The following is a 23260-nucleotide window of genomic DNA, read 5'->3' on the forward strand; positions in this document are numbered from 1 at the left end:
TAGAACATGGATAGAAAAGATGATACAATAACATATAGAACTATGACCAGAAATATTGCTGTTGGGTATTCTACCAGGGAAATACAATAAAGAGAAAACATATTTAATTATTCATATAATTACGGCAGCCAGGATTGTGTTTGCGCAAAATTGGAAAGCACTGAAAGCCCCCCCAGAGGGAGAGGTGATTAGGAAAATACTGGAATGTGCAGAAATGAATAGACTAACAATGATAATTAAAAATAAGACAGAGCCAGACTACTATGAAATCTGGGGAACTTTTTATAATTGGCTGAAAAGAGAATACAGTTAAAAGATAGTTAACATCAATTTAGATGGAAGAAGAAGGAGCAGATAAGGAGGGAGACCTAAGTGACACAGTATTGAATAACTGGAGGTTGTATAAATATTTATAGAAGTATATACCAAAAAGTTTAGATAAATAGAAGTATTAATGTAAGAGAAAATTAATCTTATTGTATATAATACAGATAGGGAAATTTGGAGAGAGGAGTAGCTTGGACATTACCCCTGAATTATATCTGAAGAGGGATGAGAGGGAAGAAAGGAGAGGAGAGAGAGGAGAGTAAAGGAGGAGGGAAGGAAGTAGGAAGGTTGGAGGAGAAGAGGAGAAGTGGGGAGAAAGGGGAGGAGAGTGGTGAAGGAAAGAGAAGAGGAGAGTAAGAAAAGGGAAGTGGGGAAGAAAGAGAAGAAAGGGAGAAAGAAGGTAGAGAAGAAGGAGTGTGGATACAGTGAAAGGGGAAATGGATGAGCAACACCAAAAGTCATGTGTATGTATTTATTTCACTTTATTAAAAATATCTTATATGTAATGTAATAAGAATGTAAAAAGAACGTATGTTAACATCTGATAAATATCACGGTACATATATGGGGGAGTGTTTGGAAAAATAAAAAAATAAAAATTAAATTAAAAAAAAAGATTTATCTGGCATGATCTGTTTTTGACAAACCAATGTTGGTTTTTAGTAATGACTTTGTTTGCCTCTAGGTGTTTGCTGATTCGTTGTTTGATTATCTTTTCCAGAATCTTCCCAGGTATTGAGGTCAGGCTGATAGGTCTGTAATTTTCTGGATCCATTTTTTCCCTATTTTGAAGATGGGAACTACATCTGTTCTTTTCCAGTCCTCTGGTAGTTCCCTGGTGCTCCAGGATCTTTGAAAAGTATATTTAGTGGTTCTGAGATCATATCTGCCAGTTCCTTGAGAACCTTGGGGTGTAATCCATCTGGTCCTGGTGATTTGAACTCATCTAGGCTGGACAGGTGCTCACTTACCATTTTCTTGCCTTTCTTGTGTTTCTATTCTGTTTTTTATGGCACTATTTTTGATAGGTTGGTCTGTTTTTTTCTCTTTGTGTAAAGACAAATGCAAAAAATGAATTAAATAGTTCTGCTTTCTCCCTATTGCTTGTCACCTTCTTTCCACTTTCACCCACTAATGGACCAATCATTTCCTTCACTTTTCTCTTGTTTTTTACATGTTGAAAGACGCTTTTTTCTGTTATTTTTGACTTTGGTCACAAGCCTTAGTTCATTATGAGCCTTAGCTTTCCTCACTTCATCTTTGCAGGCTCGGGCTATTTGCTGATATTCTGACTTAATATAATATAATTTAATATAATATCTACTAAACAATACTTTATATACCAAATTTAGAGAAAAAACATCATAATGTAAGGGCAGGTATGCAAATTTCTATTAAAACTCTTCAATAACTTTGAAGGATAATTTTAATGAACTCTTAATTGAAAGTATACAACTTTGTATGTAAACATAAAATGAATCAGAAATATTTTAACAGTTTCTATTTTATCTTCCAGATCTATCATATATGAGACCAGAAATGGATAATCATACTTCAGAGTTTCTTCTCTTGGAATTCTCAAAGTTATGGGAAATACGGATTATGTACTTAACTTTGTTACTGGTACTCTATTTAATGACAATAATGGGCAATTTTCTTATCATTTCTGTGGTTTCTTTAGATTCCCACCTTCACTCCCCCATGTACTTCTTTCTGATGAATTTAGCTCTGCAAGATGTTGGTTCTGTTTCAGTCATTATTCCCAAAGCTGTTTTCAATATGGCAATGAATATCAGGTATATTTCCTATTCAGAATGTGTTGCTCAAGTTCTCTTGTTTGCCTTCTTTATGAGTTGTGATATTGCCCTCCTTACTATCATGGCATATGATAGGTTTGTTGCCATTTGCAATCCTTTGCATTATGAAATGATAATGAACAAAAACTTCTGTAACAAAATGGTTGGCATTGTATGGATTGTCAGCCTCATCAATGCTGGGCTGCATACTATTGGCACTTTCACTAATCATTTTTGCTCTAATACAATCAATCAGTTCTATTGTGAAATCCCACAATTACTTAAGTTTGCCTGCTCAGATATATATGTAATTGAATTTGGATATATTATATTTATTATGATATTAGTATTTGGTTGCTTTATTTTCATCACTATTACTTATGCACAGATCTTTTCTGTTGTTTCAAGAATCCCTTCTGTTCAGGGAAGGAAAAAGGCCTTCTCTACTTGTTTTCCCCACCTCACAGTTTTCTCCATATTTTTGGTTGCCTCCTCATTTGCTTACCTGATTCCTCGACCTGACAAACCATCACATTTTGATTTTACTATTACAATAACCTATTCCATTATTCCACCCATGTTAAACCCAATAATCTACAGCATGAGAAACAAGGACATCAAAATTGCTCTTTCAAAAATTTTCACTCTGGGAATTAGAAAATGGACAATGTAATAGCAGAGAATAAAATATGAAAGACGGGTTTAATGTGAATTCTACTATCGAGTTTCATACTCCTTTAGGTTAAAATACTTGTTTTTGTATAAAACAAAGGATGTTAACCTGTTCATTCTTAAATAAAAATGTAACAATAAATATATAAAAATTCTGCACTTTTGTATATGTTTGTTGAGTTGCAGTTTTCAAATGTTTGTGTCATACTGTACATACAAAAAATAGTTTTTTTTCCAGAATAATTGTAATCACAACATGGTTGTAAGGGAGATTCCATCTTCTGGATTTGTTGTATATTAACCTGCCACTTGAGAATACTTTTCCTTTCAATTTTTCCTCAGGCTTTATCCATATTCAGCCTTTTCTTTTTTAGGCTCTCCTTCTCCTATTAAACCTTCATGGTTGGTGAAAATTCCATTTTTTTCCTCTTGGATCTCTTCCTTCTCTACTTTTCCTTTAAATTAGGCTGTAGTAGTTACTCCTGCTACCCTAATCTTCCACAATCCCTTCTCTTTGAACCCAATCACTTATAGTTGTAAAATTAATTCTAATTACCAGACACAAGGCAATATGGGGTTAACACCACTATGACTTCTAATCCATAACCTTGGCTAAAGGGATTTCTTTAATGCACCCAAAACATTTGTATAGAGATAACTATCTATATATGCTACTTTCCTTATGAGAAAAAGACATACTATGGACCTTCTATTTCCAGCATTCACAAAACCTTGAAAAAGTACCTACTGACTTAGTCTAGGACTATGACTTTACTCTGTAGGGGAGCCTGAACCATTATTGATATGAAAATCTCCCTTGAGTCTGAAGCAATCCCTTTTATAACTCAAATTTTCAAAGATTCCTTTGAATCTTAACTAATCAGAATTGACCCAGACTTAATACAGTCAGAAAAGCACAGGTTAAAAGAGACTTCAATGGACAGACAATTAAAGATGCTTCTTCCCATGTCCAATGCAAAGTATGTCATTTTCAGCTCATAATAATAAATCCTATACCATTTCAGACAAATGGCCGTCCAGTCTCTTCTTAAAAACTTCCAGTGTTGGAGCATTCACCACCTCTGGAGGCAGATTTTTCCACTGGTTAATTGTTGTAACTGTCAGGAAGTTTGTCCTTAGTTCTAGGTTGCTTCTCTCCTTGATTAGTTTCCATCTGTTGCTTCTTGTCCTGCCTTCAGGTGCCTTGGAAAATAGCTTCACTCCCTCTTCTTTGTGGCAGCCCCTGAGATACTGGAACACTGCTATCATGTCCCCCCTCATCCTTCTCTTCATTAAACTAGACATACCCAATTCCAGCAGCCGTTCCTTATATGGTTTAGCTTCCAGTCCCCTAATCATCTTGGTTGCTTTTCTCTGTATTCTTTCTAGAGTCTCAACATCTTTTTTACATCATGGTGACCAAAACTGAATGCAGTATTCCAAGTGTGGCCTTACCAAGGCATTGTAAAGTGGTATTAATACTTCACGTGATCTTGATTCTATCCCTCTGTTAATGCAGCCTAGCACTGTGTTGGCCTTTTTGACAGCTGCAGCACACTGCTGGCTCATATTTAAATGATTGTCCACTAAGACTCCGAGGTCCCTCTCACAGTTACTACTATTGAGCAAGATACCCCCTATACTATACCTGTACATTTGGTATTTCTTGCCTAAATGTAGAACCTTACTTTTTTCACCATTGAATTTCATTTTGTTAGATAGTGCCCAGTGTTCAAGTCTGTCCAGATCCTCCTGTATCTTAAGCCTGTCTTCTGGAGTGTTGGCTATTCCTGCCAGCTTTGTGTCATCTGCAAATTTGATGATTTCCCCATCTATCCCCTCGTCCAAATTGTTGATGAAGAGGTTGAAGAGCACTGGGCCCAGATTAGGAAATATGGACTTCAGAAAACATAAACTGAAAATCCCAAATTATTTGGACAAATATATTTAATCTTTTCAGTCATAAGCCTGTGGATGTATATCAGTATATACATATACTGTCTATATACATATAGATATACATGCTATACACACACACACACACACACACACACACACACACACATACATATGTTAATAGCCAGTGCAATATATACAACACTAAATACATATTTGGCAAATGAATTAATACTTAATTAATTAATTAATTAATACTATAACCATCTTACAGACTTTACCGAAAGTTCCAACTCCTGTTCTTGGTAACATAGTCCTGTCTTCAAGGCCATATTAAATAATAATAATAATAATAATAATAATAATAATAATAATAATAATAATAATAATAATAGTTGGAAGGGACTTTGGAGGTCATCTAGTACAACCAGGAGGAAATCCTATATCCTGTCCAGTCTCTTCTTAAAAACTTCCAGTGTTGGAGCATTCACAGCTTCTGGAGGCAGGTTGTTCCACTGATTAATTTTTCTGTCAGCAAATTTAGTTCTAGGTTGCTTCTCTCCTTGATTGGTTTCCATCCATTGCTTCTTGTCTTGCCTTCAGATGCTTTGGAGGATAGCTTGACTCCCTCTTCTTTCTGGTAGTCCCTGAGATATTGGAACACTGCTACCATGTCACCCTCATTCTTCTCTTTATTGATTTTGTTCCTTTTTTCAAATAATACCAATATTGTCAACTGATGTATATTTTAAACATTGGAAGAAAATTTTTGGAAATTATGTTCATGTGATTGTGGAATCCTATGACTGATAGTAAAGTTGACTCACCCAAATGCAATCGTATGACTGCAGGGGGATAACATAACCATATATAATTACCTGGATTTTTTTCTTAAAGCACCATAAGGCCATAGAGCACCCCTTCTGTTGTAACTGCAAAAGGGCATAAAGTGATCAGTTATAAGTTGAAGATTACCTGTAATAGGTTTTGTTGTGTATTGACCCAATTTCTAATGGCAGTTATAAACTGTTAACTGAAAATGTTTAAATCAAGTCCCTAACTGTTTGTATGTTAGTTACAAGCCTGTACTTTGGGCGGCAAATTGTGCTTTAAATTAATTGGCTGCTGCCTACTGGCAATCCAGTATAAATAGAAGCCAAGCGGATGTTAGAGTTGCTTCTGTGTTCTCTCAATAAAGAGCTGTTGCTTAACCTTCGGTCTGATCAATGCCTCATGGATCCCAGTATTAAGTAAATAGTTGAGAGTGTTTCTTTCAGAAAAAGCTGGAATAGATCTCACTGCTTAGATCTCAGTGCTTTTATGGTGCTGCCATACAAAGACACAAGATGATTTAAATATTAATAAAATGCAAGGCAATAACTTGGCCTTCAGGAAGATACAATAGTCTCCTGCATGATTGGCTAAATATTAATCTTAACTTGAATAATAACTTTTAGAATTATATTGATTTTAGTGTTTATTATGTTAACTAGGAACAGCAATGAAAAATGAAAAGTGAAGAGGGAAAAATGTCCCTGGAGTTCATTTTAATCAGCTATGTAGGACCTCTTGGGTGTTAAAAAAGTCTTTGGTTAGCCACAGAAGACTTGATAAAGCTACCCCTGATTCAGAAAATCATTTAAAACCAATATTTATAGGTGGAAAGTATACACACAATGACCAGTTTCAAAGGACAAATACAAAAGTTTCCAGGAATATATGAAAATCAATACCTAATAACTGAAAATCAAATTAGAGCAGGATTTATTTTCCCTTTTGCCTTCATTTCTTCTTCTTCATATATTCATATTATACAGATATCTATATATGTATGTGTTATTAGATTACATACATTACATCTTTATTCTCTTCAGAGATGTTTTCTCTTCTACATAGTAGGAACTCCAGTAGGATACAAATTTTATGAAATCTGAATCCTATGTATTTTTATAAATGTTTGATTATCCTATGAGTCAGATGCAGGGAAGTCAAAAAGACATTTTTCTTTCTCTGAAGTCTCTTCAAGGCCATTTATAGAGAAATGTTAAAGATTATTAAGATGATATGATTAATTAATTTCATGAAGCTATACTTAACCTGGTGAGAAATAATTTGTTCCTATAGCTTTTAATTTTACTTCCATGCTACCTATGCATATTTTTTAAGTTATTTTACTTATTAGTTAAAATAATTTTAAATGTGTTTCTCCACTGCCTTTGAATTCAGAAATATTAAAGCTGATATGAGATATGAATACTGTTTGATAAAATTAATAGACCCACAAACCCTAAACTTTAAATTAATGTAAGACAACTGAAGTAGTAAAACAAAGATGCATTTGTTTGGGACTGTTAATTGGTATTTAGAAAAGCATGTTTTTGTTTAATTTTTCCTGAACATATGATTTTGCTATTCAAATGTTCTCAAGAGAAACGTTTTAGCCAATCACTCTTCTCTTCTAGGTTTACAATACTTGTGACAAAACAATGGATAATGATACATCTTTATTTCTTCTACTGGAATTCTCAACAATTCGAGAACTACAGGTTATGCACACAGCTATATTTCTAATTCTGTATTTAATGACCATAACAGGGAACATTCTCATTATCCTTGCAGTTGCTTTTGATTCCCAACTTCACACCCCCATGTACTTCTTTCTGATGAACTTAGCCCTACAAGATATTGGTTCTGTTTTACTCATTGTCCCCAAATCTGTTGTCAATTCTATTATTAATGCAAGGCATATTTCTTATTCTGGATGTGTTGCTCAAGTTCTCTTATTTGTCTTCCTTATAGATTGTGATATTTCTCTTCTTACGGTCATGGCATATGATCGATTTGTTGCCATTTGCAATCCTTTACGATATGAGATGATAATGAATAGGAAGGCTTGCATCAAAATGATTGGCACTGTGTGGATTGCCAGCTTTCTCAGTGCTTTATTAAACACAATTGGAACTTTTACTATTCATTTCTGTTCTAATGCAATCAATCAGTTTTACTGTGAAATCCCACAGTTACTTAAACTTGCCTGCTCAGATGCATTTGTAATTGAAATTGCTGGCATAATATTCAGTTTTACATTAGCATTTGGTTGTTTTGCCTTCATCTTTGTTACTTACATACACATCTTTATTGCTGTTTCAAAAATCCCTTCTGTTCAGGGAAGAAAAAAAGCCTTCTCTACTTGCTTCCCACACCTCACAGTTTTCTCCTTATTTTTGTTTACTTCTTCATTTGCTTACCTGAGAACTCCATCTGATACTCCATCCCACTTTGATTTTGCAATTACAATCATGTATTCTATTGTTCCACCTATGTTAAATCCATTGATATATAGCTTTAGAAACAAGGATATCAAAATTGCCCTTTCAAGACTTTTGGGTCTGAGGACTCACATTTTAATCAGCTAGAATTAGTAGCAGACGTATGAAGAGTTAGGCATAAATTCTTAGACAACATAGTTTCATGTTGTGATATTGAAAGATCCTAAAACTGAAATAATGTTATATGCAACTGTCAAAGTCAGATGTTATTCAGCTGTCCACACAGATATTTTTTAAAAAATGGGGAACAAAGTTTAAAACATTAGAATCACCTACAAGCTTTCAGGTTTCCAAAGATAGAACTATAAAGGAAGTCACAGCAGGTAAACAAATAAAGAAGCTCTTATCTTCCAAATACGCTGTTGGAATGAGAGGTGAATAGACAAAAGATGCAGCAGAGGAAACCATGACTGGTTGATAAAGAAGCCAAAATGAGAAGAAGCAGGAAAATTCCTAAGGCCACTGAAATGAAAGATGAGTCAGAGAACAGCCAGTAGAAAATCATGTGGCCCTTGATTCAAGATGATGGTAGAGCAAGTTCCACTTGCCTTAGGTGCTGGTCAAGCATATAATAAGGAAGAGGTTTCTATGCACAAAAATAGAAGGATGTTTCGATTCCCACCATTGATGAATGGCTACAAAAACTGATGGAATTAGCAGAGGTGTCTAAATTGACTGTTTTGATAAAAGAAAAGAATATAAGTACTTTTGTTTCTGCTTGGAAAGCGCTTCTGGACTTTATACTTGAGGTGGAAAAAATGATACTATGATTTTGGGTTTTATTGATTAGATTGATTTGTTGATATAGAAATGGCTAGTTCTCACTATTACAGAAATGTAAAAAGTTGAGATTCAATGCCTTATTTTACTGCAACAGAGTGAGTTGGAAGTCAACACCTTTCCCCCCCGCCGCTGTTTTCCACACTTTTCTTTTTCCCCTTCCCCTATCATTATTCCTTACTATTTGCTTTTGCATTTTCATATTTTATGTTATAAGTGAATAAAAATCATAATAAATTAAATTAAATGTCATACATATTCACCACACATAGAGAGAAACACACACACACACACACACACAAACACACACACACACACACACACACACAGAGAGAGAGAGAGGGAATACAGCCAGATACTGTAAATGTATATATATGTAGATATTAATAACAATATTAAAAATAAAAGAATGATTCCTAGATGTATTCGTATCAAACAACAAACAACGTGATCACCAGGAAAAATTGTAAAACTGTAAAAGTTTTAATTAAATAAAAACACCAAGCTTTCGTTGGCCACTGCCAACATCGTCAGGGTTCATACAGGTCGATGCGTATATTACTACTTACTCCCCCTTCCTCCTCCTCTATCCGTAAACCAGGAGAACTCTCCATCTTACTCTGATCAAACACACATTCCACATCCCTGGGTTGTTTCCTCCTCTCACCCCCTTCCCTGGGGTGCTCCATCTCAGTGGACTTTTTCCCACCTCCACCTCTTTCATCTCTGTCATCATCGTTGTCATCCTCCCTATCATGGGACTCCATACTAAGTGTCTTGCCTTCACCCACACTACCCAATGCCCCCCCTCCTCCATATGTCTGATGATCTCACCACCACTATCTCTTCCAACACTTGCCATCCCCATCCCCCCAACTCTCAACATTGACAATTCCTAGAACGTTATGAGGATTGGCCCGTAGCTCCTGCTGTCCTAACCGGGCAACCGGGACGAAGGGCACTCTCGGGCGTGTCTGTTTTAACGTCACACCAGGTTGGTCTCTCCCATCCTCCCCCCACATGGTATTAGAACACTCTTTAAGAGAATAGACTCCCACTGCAATACAGCCAGAGCTAGAGTGGAAGAAAGAAAACATCTCTTCCACATGTGCACTTGCGATCCTCGGCCTTAAGGGCCTCAGAAAAATCCCCAGAAATAGTGATGGCCGATACTAGGGGACCTAAGGGCTCGTCCACGGCCGGTACCTCCAGAGCTTCCTCCAGATCCTTGGCAACATTGTACAACTTTTTGTCAGTGTTACCTGGGATGGGAAGAGAAGTCCACTGTTTCCGGATCGCGTTCAGAAACAGAGAAGGGCAAGGGATGTGGTGTTGCGCCACGACCGGTTCGACAAAGTTCGCATCTGCCTCCGAATCCGGGGAAATGGGGGTTGTTGTTGACGAAGGCTCAGGCCCAAGACACAACGGTTACCCAACAAAGTTTATTAAGCACCATGGCATGCTATCCAGACCCCCGAATAATTTAAAGACGGAGGAGCTACCATCACAGGTAGCCCGTGTCACCCTCCCTTATATCAGTAACATCTCGGAGGTCAGAGCTAGGTTGTTGGCACCCTACAATGTGAAGGTGGCACATAAACCCAATCAGATGCTACGTTCTAGTATTATGAGACCTAAGGATCCACTCCCCACTGCAGAAAAATTGGGGGTCGTATATAAGATCAGTTGTAACGATTGCCCCAGCAATTATGTGGGTGAGACCTCAAAAAGAGTTAAAACTAGGATCCATGAATATAGGTGTCAAGAGTATCCGCCGTCGTCCACGAGAGAAAAGAATGCACTGGAACGCCGGTATACAACGAACTCATCAACTACTTTATTTCCGAGGATGAAATGAAGTCAGCACTGGGAGTGGTAGTTCTCCGATGCTCTATAACTGTGTGCCACACCCTGTGTCCCCACCCCTGGCCCCAAACCGACATCCGCCTAACTTCAATAAATGCCCCACCCTCCCCCTGTGTCCTTCCTTTCCCCGACACTGTCCCGCCTCCGCATGTCCCTGCTCGGTCGCCCAGTCCTTGTGTGTTATTTCCATCATCTGCCTTTCCCCACCTGGATTCCCCCCGTCCAGTAAGTAACCCCCACCCCCAGTCCTTCCTGAGCACGCCGGTGGGGTCCTTTGGTCCTGCCCTCTCCGTTCTCCTTCGTCACACACTGTCTTGCTAGGCTGCTGTGTTTGTGTGCCGGCATTTCCCCAGCATGCCGGCGTCGGCTGGGATTCAGCGTGCTGGAAGTCGGCGTGCCCCTGTAGCAGCTGGTAGGCGCGCTCCGGCAGCGGGTGGTGGTCGGAGGGGCCGGAATCCGGAAGCAGGCTTACAGCCGTCCAGACCGGCATGGCGGAACCGGGCAGCGAGTCGGAAAGACGCACAGCCCTGGGTCCATGCCTGGCGTTGTCCTTGGTGGGGGCTGCTGGTATCTCTGCGTATTTGCGTCTTGGGGGTGTGTCCATTGTGCTCCCTCATCCCCCTGTGTATGCCAAGCCCTTGGGGGCTTGACAATAGGCTGGCCATAAAAAGAGGGGAGCAGTATTCCCAAATTTGGACACACATGGCAGAATCCGGACATAAGTTCGATTTCGACGGTGTACGAGTGATTGCCAGTGATAGTACAAAAAGGGGCAGATTACTCAAAGAGGCTTGCTTTCAGGTGGAGAGTCCATTAATTGGCATGTAGACCTGTGCCTGGCGTATTTGGCACTGAGAGCATGGGAGGCACGTGTTCGACCATTACGAAGTAAGCAATTTAACAACATCTTTTATCTGCCAGAGAGGGAAATCGAGGGGGGAGGAGCCCCCGATCCCAACGATTTGTCAATATCTGGGAAAGGAATGACCGACAACCTGAGAGCCCCCGACTATGAGAATCGGTGTACATTCACTACGAATGAGGAAGCCCGCTAACATTAAGCATTCAGCCCCTAACAGTTCAGACACCCCTTCGTGCCATGTGGGGTGTTCAGAAGAGATGACGCTATGAGTATGCACTAGGACATGGAGTAATTGCCACCTAGGGGGTCGTACCATCCTCCCCCCCCACCGATATTTCCACCATTGCCCCCATTCCCGTCTATACACCGAAAGCGTATGCATACCCACGGAAAATGGGGAGAGCACTGAGTGACAAAGGGACAACATCATATGAGTTGGGATCTCCACCATGCCTCCCGAAATATCCGATATATCCGGGAGAAACAACATCCCCCAGAAACACGCAAGGGGAAGGTAACCATGACCGCTTCACGTTGGGGGTGATTAAAAGGAAAGAATGGCCAACGGATCGAGGACCACGTCAAATCCCATGTGGGGGGAGGATGGGAGAGACCGACCTGGTGGGATGTTAAAACAGACACGCCCGAGAGTGCCCTTTGTCCCGGTTGCCCAGTTAGGACAGCAGGAGCTACAGGCCAATCCCCATAACATTCTAGGAATTGTCAATGTTGAGAGTTGGGGGGATGGGGATGGCAAGCATTGGAAGAGATAGTGGTGGTGAGATCATCAGACATATGGAGGAGGGGGGGTGTTGGGTGGTGGGGGTGAAGGCAAGACACTTAGTATGGAGTCCCATGATAGGGAGAATGACAACGATGATGACGGACATGAAAGAGGTGGAGGTGGGAAAAAATCCACTGAGATAGAGCACCCCAGGAAAGGGGGTGAGAGGAGGAAACAACCCAGGGATGTGGAATGTGTGTTTGATCAGAGTAAGATGGAGAGTTCTCCTGGTTTATGGATACAGGAGGAGGAAGGGGGAGTAAGTAGTAATATACGCATAGGTAAGGGAAGCAAGGGTAAATCAGTTAATATCACGAAGATTACGACTGAAGCGTTGATTGGTCGGTCAGGACCCGTGACGAGGTCTAGGAATCAGGCGCAGATGCTGTTTCATCTATAAATAGGTTCTCCCATTGACCTGTATGAACCCTGACAATGTTGGCAGTGGCCAACGAAAGCTTGGTGTTTTTATTTAATTAACACTTTTACAGTTTTACAATTTTCCTGGTGATCACATTGTTTGTTGTTTGATATACATTACATACTGTAGGTAGATGTATAAAAATATTTGCATAGATAAATTCTTACCAATATATTTTCTACTATGTATAGTAATAAACAGCACTTCTTCACTTATTAGCTCTGTGTTTATGTATTCAATTCTGTGTGTATTCAACAGGGCCTATATATTATGAGCAAATGTGGCAGAAACCATTTTACCCCCTTTGGATCCAGATAGCTGCACATTATCATTCTGAAACTCAAGTTCTGTGTCCTGTTTTCTACACAAATCATTAATGTTGAGTCCTCGAGTCAACGGCGAAAGAAGAGCACACATTCTGTTAATTCCAACATCCTTTTATTCTCAGCAGCTCTCTCCGACACAACTCAGAGGCTTGCAGGCCTCTCTGTCTCCTTTAATAGAGTCCCCGGGCAAAAAGGTAACAATCTGGGAGGCTTCCATGCCTCGAGCATGTGCGCAAGGCCGGCGCCACTCAGTCTGGTCCCGGGCAGCTTGCAACAGCCCAGGACCATTGCAACGTCCTGAGCATGCCTTTGCAGGCTCAGGACACAACACCCCTTCCCCCCTGGATGAAACTTATTAAACTATATGAGTAGTTATACGCGACCTCAACACGAGCGTGGTGTGCCAACCCATGGAGCCTGCACATCTGTTGCAGCTACTCACTAGCCACACTACAGCATGGTACCAGGCTATTGTTTTGGAATTAAGTGCCCAACACCCGCACTTCGAGTTTCCCCACTTCACCTCCCTTGCTTTGACAGCAATGTTACAAAATCTTCAAGGTATTTGGGAGATCTTTTTTCTTTCTGTGACCTCCTCAGATTTTGAGAACTCCCAAAATCATCCTGCGCAGAGATTGTAGTGGAGTTGCCCCCTCTTTTAAACCCTGGTGGTTCCCGTGAACTGGGTCCTGTTGCCTGGTCTGCTTGCTTGCCCACCGGGCTCGTCAGACCAGGACTTTGCTCTGCACTGTACCTGGTTGACCTGTCTAACTGCAGGCTTTTGGGCCCCTCTAAGTGCCCGCCAGTATTTGGCATTTCTGTGGTACTCTCCAAGTCCACAATGGACCTATCAAGGGAACGCATCCCTTCACTCCCAAGCCCCGTCACAGGATTGTCTGGGGTTTCTACAGTGCCCCAATACTCGGTTGCCCCCCATTCTATGCCGGAGGTACCAGAATCAGGATTTGCCTCTCTGACTACCTCCCTCTGTGTAGACTTCCTTTTGGAAGCAGTAGCATACTGGGCCAGATTATTTTTTTGTGTGCCAGTTCTCTTGTATTATTTGGGTTGTTTGGATGCTCCCGGTTATTCTCCCTGCTTGGAGTGCTGAATTGGGGTTGTGAATAATGAGTATGCCCCCTGGGTGATTCCCTGGCTGGAGTAAACACTGATGCCCGTATTGTTTCTTGTTCCCCTGAATTCCTGTTAGGAAAACTTGCGGAACCTTGGAACAGGCCTTCTTCAACCACTCCGTTTGGCCCCGGTTGCTGCCAACACCCTTCCCTTTGCCCACAGTGGTCCTCCTCCCCCCCCGGAGAAAACCCAGGAGTTGCAGAGCATGAGTCCAGTCTCGTAAGCAGCTGATCGATATGCCACCGAAGGACATGACCGTCGTCCAGGGAAACCTCGTAGGACAATGGACCAGTGACCTTGAATACTACCACTGGAACCCACAGGTGACCGGGCCCATAATTCCAGTCCATACTGGGGCACCCACTTGCAGACATCGTGGTGCCCTGGGTTGGGTGACCCTAGGAGCCAGTCTGTCTGGATGCAACCTGTCAAGTTTGATGATCAGTTTGTGCCTCCAGCGAAGTTCAGCTGGGCTCTTCCCAGTGGAAGTGGAAGGTGTGGTGTGGTAAGGAAGAAGAAAGTCTGCCAACCTGTGGTGCCAGTCCCCGTAGGTCAGTTTCTTTAAAGCATCCTTGGTGATGTGAACCATCCGCTCAGCCATACCATTGGTGGAAGGGTGGAATGGAGCCAAAGTTGCATGATGAATCATGTTGGCCTGCAAGAAAGCCTGAAACTCAAAAGAAGTGAATTGAGGACCATTGTCAGAAACCAGAACATCTGGAAAGCCATGTGCAGCAAAAATCCCTCTCAGTACTTGAATGGTCTTGGCTGCAGTAGTGCAAGAGACAGGAACAACCTCAAGCCACTTTGAATGGCTGTCAACAAGGACCAAGAAGAATTGTCCCTGAAAGGCCCAGCGTAATTAACATGCACCCTAGACCAAGGTGACTGTGTCTCCTCCCATCTATGCACAGGAGCTTGAGGCATATCAGGGCGTGAACGCTGGCACAAGTGGCATCCATGCACTTGGGCCTCTATTTCCCTGCCTAATCCTGGCCACCATAAATGGCTACACGCAAGCGCTTTCATCCTGACAATGCCAGGATGACCCTCATGGAGGGAAGCTAAGACTGTAGGTCTCAATGAGGTAGGAATAACTACTCTACTGCCCCACAACAGGTAACCCTGGAAAGCGGACAACTCATGCTTCTTGAGCCAGAAACTCTGGAACTCAGTACCTGGACAACTCTCAGGCCATCCAGACAAAACCCATGATAGCACACGAGTGAGTATGAGATCTGTGGCTGATTCAGCAGCCACATCCCTGGCATTTAAGGGAGACACAGGCAATGCCTGAATGGAAAGAATGTTGATGTCAGGGGCAGGGTCAGCCTCTATGATTTGTAAAGGTAATCTACTTAGGCCATCAGCGTGGCCCATTTCCTTGCCAGGTCTGTGAACCAATGAAAAATCATAGGCTGACAAAAAGATAGACCATCTCAGCATTCTAGGGGAGATGATATGGGGAGTTTGTTTATTTGTGGTAATCAACCCCAATAGAGGCTTATGGTCAGTATAGACCGTGAAATGTCTGCCATATAGAACATCATGGAATTTTTAATTCCAGCGACAATAGCCAAGGCTTCTCTATCTATCTGGGTGTAGTTTCACTCAGCAGAGGACAAGGTTCTGGAGTAATATGCAACAGGAACCTGAGTTCCATCAGCTCTTAAATGGCTAAGTACAGCCCCCACCCCATAAGGGGAAGCATCACAAGTGATGCAAATAGGAAGAGTTTCATTAAAATGTGCAAGCACATCATTTGATGTAAGTAAGGCCTTGACCTCATTGAAACCTTTTTCATGTGCTTGGGACCACTGCCACACTGCCTGCTTGTCTAAAAGTCTATGAAGTGGTTCTGCTATATTAGCTTTGTTAGGTATGAAAGCATTGTAAAAATTCAAGAAGCCCAGGAAAGCTTGTAACTCAGCTTTAGACTATAAGGCCTAGGAGCTTGCAGTTTGGCCTTCAATTTAGACTCAGCATGGTGAATACCCCTGACATCTATTCTGAATCCCAGGAAATCTGTTGAAGACACTCCAATTTTGCATTTGTCTTTTTTAAGTTTTAGGCCTGTTTTTCCGAAACGCAGCAGAACAGCCCTCAATCTCTCAGCTAAATTCTGAGTGGATTCTCCTGCAATAAGGACATCATCAAAATAGGGGCAAACCCCTGGTATACCTCTCAGAGTGTTTTCCATTACACTTTGGAAGATTCCAGGAGCTACATTTGCTCCAAATTGTATTCTCTTGACTTTAAATGCCCCCCTATGAGTTACAATAGTCTGTGGTTCAGCAGCAGCTTCATCAACAGGTAACTGTTGATAAGCCTGTGCCAAATCTAGCTTTGCAAAAACACGCCCCCCTTTGAGGGAAGCCAAAATATGGCTGACTACAGGTGCAGGATATGCATGCTGTTGCAATGCCTTATTTAGTGTGCATTTGTAGTCTGCACAGATGTGAATGTCCCCATTAGCCTTGAGAGGTGTAACTATGTGGGTTTCTCATGGATTTGAGTCAACAGGTTGTAAAACACCTTGCTGGATCAATTTGTCCAATTCAGCATCAATTTCCCTTTAAGAGCAAAGGGTACTCTTCTTGCTTTCACCCTAATAGGAGTGACAGTGGGGTCCAGTTTCAAAGAAACTGGAGGGCCTTTGTAAGCTCCCAGCTGGGGGCTGAAGATATCTGCAAACTCTTTGCAGACTTCTGCTAGGCCTAGTGTTTGCAAATTGTGTAGCCCTGTAACTTGGATTCCCAAGGCCTCAAACCAATCGAGTCCAATGAGACTCGTTCGTTCACCCCCAACTACCAATACATCTAATGGACCTTCAAAATCCTTGTATTGTACTGTAAGGGTGGTCTCCCCCTTTACACACACCTTGGAATTTTGGACGTCTGTTAAGACTATATTGGATGGCCTAAGCTTTGCCTGGAACCCAGTGCTAGAGCAAATCTTCCTGAAAGTGTGGATAGAAATGATTGAAAGGGCAGACCCAGTGTCCAGTTCCATAACCAATGGAACTCCTTACAACTTCATCTTAAGTGACAGTTTCTTTTTAAGTGGCCTGTGTGTGCCTGTTCTATAGATACTTCTACATGATGCACAGAAACCCACCCTGTTTTGGCTGGGGACCCTGGTACCTTTCAGGTGCAATTCTTCTCGAGGTTGTACCTTCTGACAGCCCAGACAAACAGCTGCTATGTGGCCTTGTTTGCCACATGCTCTACAGATTGCAGAATGGAACCTGCAGTCGGTCCTCTTGTCATGACCTCCACACCAGAAGCACTTGGGCACAGCTGAAGATTTTTCTTTGCCTTCCTTCTGCTTCCTTTCTTTGGATGGGTAGATATGATCCACCTCATCTTTAGGATCTTCCTCCGAGCTCTCTTGGACTCCCTCATGGTGCATGGAAACTGCTTCTGGGTTATTCCTGATAGGCCTCATATTCTTGACCTCCCCACCTGCTGCCTCTTCTGCAGTGAACTCTCTCAAGGCATCTTGGAAGGAAATGTCTTCTTTTGCAAAGAGTCTCTGTTGCAAGTCTCTGTTCCTAAGCCCGCATACAAATCGGTCTCTCAGCCTTTCTTCTAAATCTTTAAAGTCACAAGGCTTAGCTGCTCTTCTCAAGGCTGCAATGTATTCTTTGGCTGATTCACCAGCTCTTTGATCCCTCTGTTAGTGTGTCTCCATGCACTAACAGACAACTTGGGCTGGAAGTGTTCCTTCAATAATTTCTTTAAATCTGTGTAAGTGACAGATTCAAGAGGAGCAGGGGCTGCCAAATTTTCTGCAATTTCGAATGCATCTTGACCACAGATACACAGCAAAGTAGCGGCCTTCAAGCCATCTTCTCTAACTTTATTCACTCTAAAGTAATTTTCCACTCTAGCAACATAAGACTCCCATCTTTCGGGGTGAGTAACATCGAATTCAGGCAATCTCCCTATCTTCGCCATCCTTGCTTCTTACTCTAGGAAGGGGTCTATCAGCCAGCTTACCTCCAGTGATGCTGTACTGGCAGGCCAGATGCTGAGTTTAACGCCGTCTTCCTCTCTCCAGGACTCTTGGGGTAAGCTTACAAGTCTTCTTCTTTGATCTTGCAAGCAATCCCACCTTCGTTGCCAGTGTTGTGTCCTCGAGTCAACAGCGAAAGAAGAGCACACATTCTGTTAATTCCAACAGCCTTTTATTCTCAGCAGCTCTCTCCGACACAACTCAGAGGCTCGCAGGCCTCTCTGTCTCCTTTAATAGAATCCCCGGGCAAAAAGGTAACAATCTGGCGTGCTTCCGCGGTGTCACTCAGTCTGGTCCCAGGCAGTTTGCAACAGCTAGGGACCATTGCAACATCCCGAGCCTGCCTTTGCAGGCTCAGGACACAACAATTAACTTCATTAGGCTTCTTTCTATGTCCAGTGCAAAGTACATATTTTCAGTTTCAAGTAGCAGGTCAGGAAATATGTATCTGAGAAAAAGTAAACCCAAAAACCACTGAGATAATCAAGTTGAAAAGATTTTTGAAAATGAACAGTTAAGATTTTATGGAACTATGAAATCCAAACAGACAGGCATTTTGTTCATAACTTGCCTGATATAATAGCCATTGAAAAGAAGAAATTATGGTTCATTGATAATGCTCTACCAGATCATTGAGAAAAAAAAATCTGAAAAAACAAGTGAAATACCAGTATTTGCAGATTGAAGTCGAACACTTATCAAAAAAGAAATCAGTCATTGAACCAGTTGTAATTAATGTTTTTAGAGCCATAACTTAAGCACCCTTTTGATATTTGGACATTTTGAATTTATCAGACCTGAACATCCTAATTTTACAAAAAGTATCCTTTTTTGGAATTGCTTGTATTCTGAGATTTTGCCTTAATAATTCTTAGGTCCTTGTTTGGACTTGAATGATTATCTTTTCACTAGTCTCTAATTATGGATCTAATTGAAGTTGTATGATTTGGTGTAGGTATTGACCACTTGATATTAAGGTTAATATTCCTAAAAATTAATGGACATGAAATATATCAGTATGACTCACACATTTGGAGATGATTGGAGAGATAAGAACAGACCTTGGGCCATCATAAAAAGGACACTGTATGAGTAAGAATTTCTACCACCCTGGATGCATAAGGGCAAAGTCTCTGCAAATAAGGAGTCCCATGAAATCTTCCTGCCAGTAGAAATGATGAAAGGTCATCAAAGCCGGCTCTCAAAAAGATCCATCTCTATTTGCTTAGGGTTAGATTATATAGATACCTCACAGGTTGGAGTTATATTTTAAAACAACCTTTAATATATTATACTGAAACATTATTCTGCTAAGTAGATGACTGACTTTAAGAATATGCAAAACTTTAAAGGACTGATTTCATTTTTCTTTTTCCAAACATGCACCTCATTATATATATGGGCTGTCTGCATGTTAGGCAGATGTATTAACCTCTAGGCCACAGACTCTGTCTCACTCTTGCCAGCTGTGTTAGGGAGGGAAGAAACAGGGGAGGAGTTATCTAGAATGCTGTATGTTACACCCTGTTGCCCAAATATGGAAGAGAGAAATCTTTTGCCTTGTATCAGCTCAAACTAGAGCCATCCATAGGCAGCAGTCACAACTGTGACATAATACATTTCTCAAATTTGGATTGCTAGCAAAGAATTAAGGGAGAACTGGAATAGCTATTTCGAACTCTTTAGCTCATTTCAACCAGACATACCCTTCTGAGATTCGAACCTAGGCTGTCTGCATGTTAAGCAGATGTATTAACCTCTAGGCCACAGGTTCTGTCTCACAGGTTCTGTCTCACTTTTGCCATCCATATAGTAAAGACATGTTTAACTTTCAGTTCAACCCTACCTGCAAAAATATCCAATTTAATGTTCAAAAAGGCATAACCATTTCTCAGATTATATGGTTTCTAGTGTTTTTTTAGCATATTAAGTTAATTAGGGAAAGAAAAACAAAAGTCAAGGGGAAATGAGAAAACCTTAGAGGTTCTTCTCATGAGCAGTGCATGACTCCTGGGAGTTGAGCAAGTTTTTGTGACATTAAAGAAGACTTGATAAAGCTATCATGATACAGAAAAATCATTAAACTTCATGGGAGAAATAAAATAAGTTAAAGGAACAGATAAATACCCAATAATCTAAAATAAGAATTGATAAAGAAAGTAAGCAATGATAGCAGTATTCCAATATCTCAGGGGCTGCCATAAAGAAGAGGGAATTAAGCTATTTTCCAAAGCACCTGAAGGCAGGACAAGAAGCAATGGGTGAAACTAATCAAGGAGAGAAGCAACCTAGAACTAAGGAGAAACTTCCTGACAGTGAGAACAATTAATCAGTGGAACAGCTTGCCTCCAGAAGCAGTAAATGCTCCAACACTTGAAGTTTTTAAGAAGAGACTGGACAACCATTTGTCCGAAATGGTGTAGGGTTTCCTGCCTGAGCAGGGGGTTGGACTAGATGACCTCCAAGGTCCCTTCCAACTTTACTACTATTACTATCTCCATTTTGCCTTTTTTTCACCCTTCATACTCTAAACTTACTTATTCATCCATTTGCTCCTGTGTCTTTCTCAATTTTTCCTCCTTTTATTTTTGCTATATGTTGTAGCAAATATATAAATATTTAGCCTATTGAGATGACAGCCAGAAAAAAGAAAACTGCTTATATGTGTTGAGGTGTATGCATATTAACAATGATCAATCAGAAGACAATTTAAATACAAATTCCCAAGAGGAGATACAAAGTTACTGCAAATCATCATCATCATCATCATCCCAGTCCTTGGGAAAGACTCAATAGGTACCTGGCTGATTGTGCAACAAACTGTAACAAATATTTGTTTCATTTTTCTGTCTCACTGTTATTTTAAATACTTGTAAATTCATCTCATTTATATATAAATGTGCAGGTTTTTTAAATTTAACTATTAAAACAATTTTTATCTTAGCTCTGATTATCTTGATTACAATCATAAAACATGCTTGCTTATTGAAGAGCTGCAAATGACACCACACCCTGGAACTTGAAATCAATGCAAGAAAATTGAAGTGACGTGGATGTAATATTTATGCTTAGAAACATTTATCCAAATTGGAAATGACAATATTTATTTTAATCTTCATTGAAATCATACAATTTACAACTAAAACTTCTTCAAATGGAAATGAATAGAAACTATGTTAAGAGTGCTTCCTTTTCTTCTAAGATTGTGATCTTTGTGACCAAAAATGGATAACAACACATCTATATTTCTTCTCTTGGAATTATCAAACATTCGGGAACTTCAGATTGTATATGCCTCTGTATTTTTGATTTTGTATTTAATTACACTAACTGGGAACTTCTTGATTATCTCTGCAATCATTTTTGATTCTCACCTTCATACACCAATGTACCTCTTCCTAATGAATTTAGCCCTGCAGAACATCGGTTCAGTTTCAGTCATTATTCCCAAGTCCATTTTCAATTCATTTATGAACAGACAACAGATTTCTTATTTTGAATGTGTAACTCAAGTTCTTTTATTTTTATTCTTTGTAGACTCTGATATTTCTCTTCTTACTGTCATGGCATTTGATCGGTATGTTGCTATCTGCAATCCTTTACAATATGAAATGATAATGAACAGGAAGGCCTGCACCCAAATGGTTGGCAGCGTGTGGACTGCCAGCCTGTTCAATGCTGTATTAAACACCACTGGGACTTTTCTCACTCCTTTCTGCTCTAATATTATCAATCAGTTTTATTGTGAAATCCCACATTTGTTGAAGATTACCTGCTCAGATTTATATATAACTGAAATTGGAGTTGTAGTATTTAGCATTACATTAGCATTTGGTTGCTTTGTCTTCATTGTTGTTACTTATGTGGAGATCTTTCTTGCTGTTCTGAGAATTCCTTCTGTCCAAGGAAGAAAAAAGGCTTTCTCCACTTGTCTGCCACACCTCATTGTCTTTTCCATTTTTTTGTTTACTGGTTGCTTTGCTTACCTGCGTCCTATATCAGAGAAACCATCACCCTCTGATTTTGCCATTACAGTGATGTATTCCATTATCCCACCCATGATGAATCCATTAATCTATAGCTTGAGAAACAATGACATTAAGATTGCTCTATCAAGAATTTTTGCTCTGAGGTCACTTATATAAGTTGGAAATATTAGGAGAACATTTAGAGTATAAAACTGAAGAGTAGGGTTAGTAAACTTCATCTCATAGTTTCACATATTATATTAAGTTGGAAAGTATGTGATAATACAGTTTGTCAATAAAGCAAATGAAATATTACTTTCCATATTTCAATAAAACAAATGAAACATTACTTTTTTCTTCTCAGCAATTCTTGAAACAATTGCATATTTTCCTGGGCTCATGTAGTTGAACAGAAAAATATTGTAAACTTAGGGAAGACATAGTTAGTTTAAACTGTTCCAAAGAAGTGCTTTATATATAATCAACTATACTAGAATTTTTTCTAGTGGGTTTCCCCCCCACACACACACATTTCCCCCCTTAATTGCTAGATATGTATAATTTCATCTGCAATGCAAAATATATTCTGTTGAGTGCTTATTCACAGGACAGAAAATATATTTTTTTGATCAAGTGAAGAAAGTATCCACTCTGGGGGCAGGATAGGGATAGGGAAAGGGATAGGGATAGGGATAGGGATAGGGATAGAGATAGGGATAGGGATAGGGATAGGGATAGGGATAGGGATAGGGACAGGCCTGATCCTTTCCCACCCCAAGCATGATCAGCTTCCTTTTGCTGTGTACAAGACAAATGACTTAGTCTCTTGCAATCCTCTCTAATCTCTCCATTCCAGGAAGGGGGTGGGGGAGAGAAGGGCAATGGGGAAAAATTGATCGTTTTCTTCCCCACCTCCACCACAGCTGCAGAGCAATTCTAGAACCACCCACCTCAGACTTATGACTCTTGTCACAAGATGGATGGTCCCATCATCTCCTCATGCTTAAATCCTGCATTTTCTTTATGAGGAGCAGCCATCTGGAGCACATGCAGGCATCACAGTCTCTCTTGTCATCCAAACA

At 40.4% G+C, this 23260-nt stretch overlaps 3 protein-coding genes across 6 annotated transcripts; all 3 read left to right on the forward strand.

Annotated features, from left to right (window-relative positions):
- The first annotated feature begins 377 nt into the window (after positions 1-377).
- LOC120320370 (olfactory receptor 14I1-like) lies at positions 378-2954 on the forward strand. Of its 4 annotated transcripts, none has more exons than XM_039370005.1 (2): positions 378-397; positions 1844-2954. In XM_039370005.1, the coding sequence occupies exon 2, from the start codon at positions 1855-1857 to the stop codon at positions 2794-2796; it is 942 nt and encodes a 313-aa protein (XP_039225939.1). In that variant the 5' UTR covers positions 378-397; positions 1844-1854; the 3' UTR covers positions 2797-2954. The 4 variants fall into 4 exon arrangements, with proteins under 4 accessions (XP_039225939.1, XP_039225938.1, XP_039225936.1 ...); XM_039370004.1 differs by lacking the exon at positions 378-397 and adding an exon at positions 1019-1059; XM_039370002.1 differs by lacking the exon at positions 378-397 and adding an exon at positions 1026-1080.
- Positions 2955-7141: 4187 nt separating this feature from the next.
- Positions 7142-8107, forward strand: LOC120320356 (olfactory receptor 14A16-like). Its single transcript, XM_039369981.1, has one exon. The coding sequence runs from the start codon at positions 7178-7180 to the stop codon at positions 8105-8107; it is 930 nt and encodes a 309-aa protein (XP_039225915.1). The 5' UTR covers positions 7142-7177.
- A 12504-nt stretch (positions 8108-20611) lies between these two features.
- Positions 20612-22527, forward strand: LOC120320376 (olfactory receptor 14I1-like). Its single transcript, XM_039370014.1, has one exon. It carries the CDS (start codon positions 21435-21437, stop codon positions 22353-22355), a length of 921 nt encoding a protein of 306 aa, XP_039225948.1. The 5' UTR covers positions 20612-21434; the 3' UTR covers positions 22356-22527.
- Positions 22528-23260: the final 733 nt, after the last annotated feature.

This window comes from Crotalus tigris, unplaced genomic scaffold (assembly GCF_016545835.1).
Source record: "Crotalus tigris isolate CLP2741 ecotype Arizona unplaced genomic scaffold, ASM1654583v1 scf7180000021329.891317, whole genome shotgun sequence".
NCBI lineage: Eukaryota > Metazoa > Chordata > Lepidosauria > Squamata > Viperidae > Crotalus > Crotalus tigris.

What these genes read in the sequence shown, in the direction of transcription:
- LOC120320370 (XM_039370005.1), top strand. Translation starts at nt 1,855, where the DNA reads ATGAGACCAGAAATGGATAATCATACTTCAGAGTTTCTTCTCTTGGAA.
- LOC120320376 (XM_039370014.1), top strand. Translation starts at nt 21,435, where the DNA reads ATGGATAACAACACATCTATATTTCTTCTCTTGGAATTATCAAACATT.
- LOC120320356 (XM_039369981.1), top strand. Translation starts at nt 7,178, where the DNA reads ATGGATAATGATACATCTTTATTTCTTCTACTGGAATTCTCAACAATT.